General features: G+C 54.1%; 2 protein-coding genes across 2 annotated transcripts in view; one reads left to right on the top strand and one right to left on the bottom strand.

Moving 5' to 3' along the window:
• LOC101361247 (transmembrane protein 176B-like) overlaps positions 1-2,156 on the bottom strand; it is a 7,519-nt gene extending 5,363 nt beyond the window's left edge. Inside the window, exon 1 of the mRNA XM_023727913.1 lies at positions 2,079-2,156. The gene's annotated coding sequence lies outside the window, so the exon portion shown is untranslated. The remainder of the gene's footprint in view (positions 1-2,078) is intronic.
• A 1,963-nt stretch (positions 2,157-4,119) lies between these two features.
• On the top strand, positions 4,120-7,239 carry LOC101349434 (transmembrane protein 176A-like). Its single transcript, XM_012554479.2, has 6 exons — positions 4,120-4,323; positions 4,672-4,782; positions 5,695-5,751; positions 5,900-6,118; positions 6,564-6,692; positions 7,031-7,239. Exons 1-6 carry the CDS (start codon positions 4,120-4,122, stop codon positions 7,082-7,084), a joined length of 774 nt encoding a protein of 257 aa, XP_012409933.1. The 3' UTR covers positions 7,085-7,239.
• The last annotated feature ends 215 nt before the right edge of the window (positions 7,240-7,454 follow it).

The following is a 7,454-nucleotide window of genomic DNA, read 5'->3' as shown; positions in this document are numbered from 1 at the left end:
ATATATAATATATATACGTATATATAATACATATACATATATATAATATATATATGTATATATACATATATACATGCATATATATGGTCACACATAATACTTTCACATGGTTAAAAGATTCAAAAGATACAAAAGGGTATACATTTAAAACCCTCTCTCTCATCTTTTCCTCCCAGCCACCTAGCTGCCTTCCAGATGGGAGCTAATATTATCAGTTTCTTCTATATCCTACCAATGATATTTTTTCCATATAAAAGAAAAATATGTTCTTTCTGTCCCCATTTCCACAAATGGCAGCACACTCTACACACTGTTCTGCGTAACGCTTTGTTCACATAAGCATATGTCTTGAAAATAATCCTACATTGAGCCGTAAAAAGCTTCCATTGTATGACTGCATCGTCGTGTATTTAAGCAGTCCCCTATTGACAGGCACTTAGGTTATTTCCAATGTTTATTACGGATAGCGTGGGCTTGGCGGGTCACTGGTAGTGCGCGTTTGGGATTTTAATAGATATCGCCAAGTTCCGCTTCCCGAGGGGCGGCAACCTACACGGCAGGAGCAGCTTCCCCTTGTGCCTGCTGCCTCCCCCGCCCCCACAACCAGCAGTGTGTTCACAAGCTTTTTACCCTTTTCAATTTTTTTCGGGGAAAATTACATTCCATTGTAGTTTTTCACTAAGTTTGTGCAATAAAATGCCCCATTTTAAAGTGTACATTTTGACTTTGCTTACTCATTTTTATATAATCAAAATTTTCTATCTTTTTTATGCTTTCTGGGTTTTATAACATCCTTAAAAAGGACTTCCCATTTCAGGATTATGAAATAATTTTTCCAGGTTTTCTTCTGTTTTTATGCTTTCGGTTTTCACATTTAAATGTTGATCCACCTGATGTAAGTTGGGAGTCGTGGATCCAAGTTTTATTTTCTTCAGAAAATTAATTAACCCTCTTGTCCCAACACCAGTTGTGGAAGAAGGTGTCTTTCTCCTACTGATTTAAAATGTTCCTTGAGCAAAAGCTAAGTTCCCATAGGAACTGGGCCTTTCTAGTCTCTGTATTTTGTCCGTTGGTGTGTCGGATAAGTCACATACGCTGCATCTATCACAATTGTAAGTAAAAGACTTTAATATCTAGTTGAGCAATTTTGTGAGCCCGTGTGTCCTTTTTTCCTTCAGGATGGCCATGGCCATTTTTGCTAGTTGATTTCTCCTTATGCACTTCAGAATCAGCTTGCCTAGATCCAAAAGAACCCCTCCAGAGACAATTCTAATGGGCCTCCCCGTGAAGTCGAATATTATTAATAACAATCCCCAAATCACCAGCAACAACACTAACCCTCAGTCCTCGCGTTTGTTCTCTACTCACGTTTGAAGGCAGTCTTACTCCTTCGCCTCCTGACCGCTTTTGCGTCAGGAAGGGCAGGTGTTTGACAATTTTGCAAATGAACACAAGGACACTCAAACCTATTCACAAACATGCAAGAGGAAGTCTGGGCCCAGATTCAAGCCAGCTCTCCTGTCAGGGCCCAGGGACCAGCAAAAAGTTAGCAGCCTGGGCTTCAATACCTCTGAGCCCTGGGTACCACCACTTCCCCCAGTCCTGTCCAATCCCCAGATCTGCCTCCTCTGCTCTTCCTCTGGCCTCAGTGGATCTGAACCCTGACCCTGCTGTCTTGGACACTTCTCCCTGGAGCTGGGGAAAGAGGGCAGTACCCCTCTCTGCCCTGTGCCTCCACCCCAGTCCTGCTCCCCAGCAGAGCTCCATTCTCAAAGCTCGCTCAGCACCAACTGCCTGAACCCCCCACACCATCCAGAATCAGGGGAGGCACTGGGCAGATGGAGGAAAGAGCAGCCAGAGCTGACCAAGCCCAGCCCTCTCCCCTTCCCCCCTGCCCAGCCATTTTCCCGGAGGGAAATGTCTAGTGAGTCCTGCCCTCCAGCTAAGTCCTGAGGGTAACCTGAGAGGCAGAGTCGTGGCTTTGCGGGCCTCGTCTTAGAGACTGCCTTGGGAAAGAGTCCTGTGCAAGAGAGTGTCCCAGGAAAGGGGCTGACTGGGCCGTGGGGGCCCTGCCTCACCTGCTTTCTCTGGGCCCCAGAGACAGAGCGCACAAAGGGAGAGCCAGGAGGAGCCTGCGCTGGAGCTGAAACCAGACAAGCAAGAAGGAAGTTGGCTGACAGTCAGAAAGGGATGAGAGAGATGAGGGGCTGGGCTTCAGCATCACAGTTTCCCAGCAAACAGCTGGGGCAAAAGGGCCCCTCTGGGGATTTTCGGTCTTAAATAGATGATCATGTTCACAGAAGGCAGAGGGACCTTTTGAAGAACATACACACACCCATACGCATTCAAACAGCACACACTCACACACACCCATTCAGACAACACACACTCACTCCCATTCAGATAACACACACACACACATTTACACCCATTCAGAGAACACACATCCAGACAGCATACACACACACTCACACCCATTCAGACAACATACACTCACTCATTCAGATAACACACACATTCAGTCTACACACACACTCACACCCACTCAGATAACACACACTCACATGCATTCAGACAGCACACACACCCATTCAGATAACACACACATTCAGACAGATAACACACCCATTCAGACAACACACACTCACACCCATTCAAACAGCACACACTCACACTCATTCAGATAACACGCACACACACACATTCAGACTACACACACATTCACACCCATTCAGACAGCACACACTCACACTCAGATAACACGCACACTCAGATCCCTCCCTACCACCCCACGCCAGCACAAGCATATACAGCTCTTCTGAAAACACTGACCCCTGTGGGGGGGGGGAGAGGACAGCCTCATAGTATGTCCTAGAGTTCCTCAGCTGTGTCCCCAAGGCCACCCACCCTCACCATCACTCTCTCCAGCTCACCAGAGCTGATTGATCTACTGAAAAAAAAAACCTGTTGTTGTGGAGTCATGACCCTATAGGACAGAGTAGAGCTGCCCCATTGGGTTTCCAAGGAACAGCTGATGGATTTGAACTGCTGACCTCTTGGTTAGCAGACAAGCTCTTAACCGCTGTGCCACCAGGGCTCCATTGGTCCACTAGCAGCTGGAAAACCCCAGAGAGGCCCCTCTGCCCTGGCTCTCTGCTGGGAAATTGCGGTGCTGCAGTCGATCATCCCCCTCCCTCCAGCTTCCCTTACTGACTCTCAGACAACTTCCTTCTCCCTCTGTCTCAGCTCCAGCGCAGGCTCCTCCCGGTTCTGGTTCTCCCTTTGAGCACTCTGTCGCCCGGGCCCAGAGGCAAGCAGGTGAGGCAGGGCCCCCACAGCCCCGTTGGCTCCTTCCCTGGGAGACTTTCTTGCACAGGACTCCCTCCCAGGGGAGTATCTAAGACCATTCCCCAAAGCCCCCACCTTGCCTCACAGGTCCCCTCTACCCCTGCTTCCCTCAGACCTTGCTTGGGAGGGAGGGACCACCAGACAGAGGGTGTGACTCCAGGGAGGTGGCGGGAGAGGAGGTAAGCGGTTCTGTTTGATGCCAAGATAGCCTGGCCTTTTCTTCCACCCCCACCCCCAACTAAGGTCTTTGTTACAGGGGGCAGGTAGGTGCTGAGCAGCCCTTGGCGGGGAGGGAGGCTGAGGAGGGCCCTGGAGCCCCGCTGTGGGGTAGCTGCTACAACAGAAGGCTCATCAGGAGTCAGGGACATGGGATGGGGGTCTGCCCTCTAACCTGAGGGCTCCCGAGGAGGGAGGCAAAGAGGAGGGCCTTGGGCCTTGGGCAGGCAGTGGTCACACACCCTCAAGGCTAGTAGAGGGGCGAGGCGGTTAGGAGTATGTGGCACTGGCTGGACCAGACCCCCGAGGCTGTGGGGGAAGGGTGTGGGGGACCACAGCACATGGGACAAAGGAGAAGGTGCAGCAGGCTTAGAGCCAAGCTACCCCCATCCTGACACCTTTGAGAGAGATGGGGATGCAGCTTGGTGACTAGGGCCCAGTGCAGTGTCTCCGCCCCCACTGTCTGTCCTCCCCAATGCCAACAAAATCTTTGAAAATGTAAACTGTCCTGTGCCACCTTGTCCTCACTGATGCTCCTTCCTCCCCCCAGGCAGGATGTCCACTTCTGCAGGGACTGCAGACGGTGGTGAGCTGGCCCCTGTGGCAGCCCAGCCCACCCACATTGACGTGCACATCCACCAGGAGTCTGCTCTGGCCAAGCTCCTGCTGGCTGTGGGCTCCCAGCTGCGGACCTGGGCCCGTCCCAAGGGCACCGCCACCCAGGCCCCAGGTAGCAGCCGGCTGCTGGTGGCATCCTGGGTGAGTACAGACTGCTTCCATGTGGTACTTTCACTCCAGTTAGCACACCGGATCTCTATTCTGGCTTTTTCTCACTTGCTGACCTTCTCGATCAAAGCTGTGGGTCTGGTCGGCTGTGGGTCTGGTCGGCTGTGGGTTAAAGGGATGCGGGAGCGGAGCACTGTCCTTTCACAGCCCCACTGGGTGGAGCCCTGCACTCTCCCTCGACCAGGCTCAGGGTAGCTGGCGCGTGCTAGTCTGGGGGTTTAACCAGTAATGCCTGGAGTGTCAGGACCTCAAGCTGCCCTGAGATTTGGGGCAGAGGTTGACCCTGCACCCCCACACTCTGGAAGCTGGACTCTCTTTTAGGTGACGCAGATCGTGCTGGGCATACTGAGCGGGGTCTTGGGAGGATTCCTCTACATCTTCCGATACTCCCACCTGCTGGACTCAGGGGCTGCCATCTGGACAGGGGTAGTGGTGAGTGGAGCGGGAAGGAAGGCTGACGGGCTCGAGGAGGGGCGGGCGAGGACCTGCTCTCAAGGGCAGTAGACATGCTGTCGTCATTTCCATCACCTTCATCACCATCCCCATCAACACTGTAGGGTGGAATGTTAGCAATCCAATCCCCCTCTGCATGTGAGAAATAGCCCAGGGCAGTGACGCCACGTGTCCAGTTGGCAGCCAGCCCTCCGACCCCTCCCAGTGCTTTCCTGCCACATTGCCGCCCCTACCGTTCGCAGCAAACACCACCTCATCTCCCCCCTTTCCCAGGAGACACTCTTGCCACAGGGGAGTCTCCAGGACCAGCTCCTGAAGCTCCCACCCTGCCTCACAGGCCCCTTTCACCACCCCACCACCCACCCCACTTCCCTCAGACCTTGCTTGGGAGGGAAGGACCACCAGACAGAGGGTGTGATTCAGGGAAGTGGCAGGAGATGAGGTAAGGGGTCTCCTTTGATGCCAAGATGGCCTGGCTTTTACCTCCATGTCTCAGGCCTTCATTCCAGGGGTAGGGGAGCAGCCTGGACAGACAGGTGGGTGCTGAGTAGCCCTTGGTGGGGAGGGAGGTAGTCTCTAGGGACCTGGTTCCTGCATCCAGGCGGTCTTGTTCCATCCACAAGACTTGACCCTTGAACTTTCAGAAAAGGTGGTGCTGCTTGAAAACAAGGTGGTGGGGAAGGGAGGCCTCGAGCTGGCAGTGACCACAAGCATGGTTAGACGTCACTGCAGCAGTGTCCTGCAGCCTCGGGAGCTCATCCAGGCCCCATGCTGGGAAGGGGCCTGCTGGGCGGCCAGCTGGTAGGGTAGTCACAGAGGGAAGAGAAGCAGTGACATGAGGGAAGTTGCCCTTCCTGCCCTCACCCTGCTCCGGCTTCAACTTCTCCCCAGGCTGTGCTGGCTGGAGCTGCTGCTTTCCTTCGTGAGAAACGGGGTGGCGTCTGCTGGGTGAGTTCAGGAAGGCCCTCGGGCTGGGGTCGTCCCAAGCCTCCTGCCCCATCTTGCCCGCTCCATGTGGCCCAGCCCCTGCCTCCCCAGGCTGGGCTCCAGAAGAGACTGTGAACTCGCCACGACGGCCCCTGTCCTCTCCCCACAGGGCTTCCTGAGGACCCTGCTCGCTCTGACAGCTTTTTCCACTGCTGTTGCTGCCATTAAAATTGGGGCTGATGAGCTCCCTTGGAACCCCTTCTACGATGGGAACTATGTCTGCGACACTTCCTCCCAGAGGAGCTGGCCCACCGCACCGCCCAGCACGCTGAGTCCAGAGGAAGCCAGGAGGCTGCACCTGTGCCTTTCCTACGTGAACATGCTGGGGGTGAGTGGGCTGGAGGGGCAGCCAGCAGCAGGGGAAGGGGGCTCTCCAGCAACATCGTTTGCTACCCACTCCGCACCCAGCTGGGTGGCTGGGACCAGAGATGCAGCATGAACAGGAATAGCTTCTGCTGCTGGGGTATTACAGACCAGCGGGAAAGACCCATCGTAAGATAAGAATAAACTGATAAATGCCTCAAGGGTTCGAAGGCTGGGAAGAAGTGTGTGTGTGGAATTCCTGCTCCCCCTGGATCCTCGCAGGTCCTGGAGGTTGTCACTGGGGGTGGTACAGGGCCGTGCTGACCCCAGTGGGGCTCCCTTCCTAGCTCTCCCCAGAAACTACAGGTATGGGACAAAGGGGTGGAGTGTTCATGTGTCCGTGATAAGCAAGGACAGAGCAGGGATGGCAATGGGCACTCTATACCCATGGCTTTGTCCTCTGTCCCCAGGCCCTGTTCGTAGGCCTCAAGGCCATGCTCCTGGGTGTCTGGGTTCTGCTGCTGGTGGCATCTCTAACCCCCTTAGCCCCCCTGGTCTCCCTGTGTCTGTGCTGCTGGAGAAGACCCCTACCTGAGGAGGTAAGTCCCGAAAATGTGTCTGTGTACATTTGGGGTGGCGCGGATGTCCAGAGGGCACAGGAATTGAGAGTAAAGGTTTGGGGAGGAAAGGGCCTGCTATAGTGAGTCCTACGTGGCACTGTGCTTGCCTCAGCAGTGGCCCAGCCCAAAGAGCCCCTGTCTAGCACCAGGTGGCCCCCAGAAAGTACAGATCCCTGCCAGGCCTTTGGGGCACTCTATATCAGGTGCCATGAGGCTGATGGTGGGCTCTGGCTGGCTCCAGAGCCAAGCAACCTTGAGGGAGAGGAATTGCCCTTTCCCTCCCCATCAGGGTCATCTCGCCCCCTCCCCCCACTTAGGAAAGGGACCAGAAGGAACTGCTGGGGATGGAATGCAGCCCTGCTACTGCCTGAGCACTGGTCCTTATATCTGACTCACCAGTTATCCTTCCCCGCCCCGATCCAGCCACCATCCCGGCTCCAGCTCATTTCTTGTTCACCTTCACCATCCTGCTGGCTTTGTCTCCCTTCTTGAGCAGTAATTGGATAATAAACTCTCTCATGGTCTTGCTCCCAGCTTCTTGCTTTGTTATTCCAGGGAAGTTCCCTTGGCTGGGGGAGGCAGTGGAGAATAAACCAACAGCAAACCTGAGATGTGCCTCCCATGGCCTGTCAACCTCCTACCTGGGTCTCTAAGCTGCCGGCCCTGGAACTAGACTCACTTTGAGGCTAGCCCTGGGATTGTAGATCTAAATGTCTGGACCTCAAGGTCAGAGAGAGCTGA

This window comes from Trichechus manatus, unplaced genomic scaffold (assembly GCF_000243295.1).
Source record: "Trichechus manatus latirostris isolate Lorelei unplaced genomic scaffold, TriManLat1.0 scaffold00020, whole genome shotgun sequence".
NCBI lineage: Eukaryota > Metazoa > Chordata > Mammalia > Sirenia > Trichechidae > Trichechus > Trichechus manatus.
Note: the sequence above shows the minus strand (reverse complement) of the source record. Positions and strands in the feature narration are given on the sequence as shown.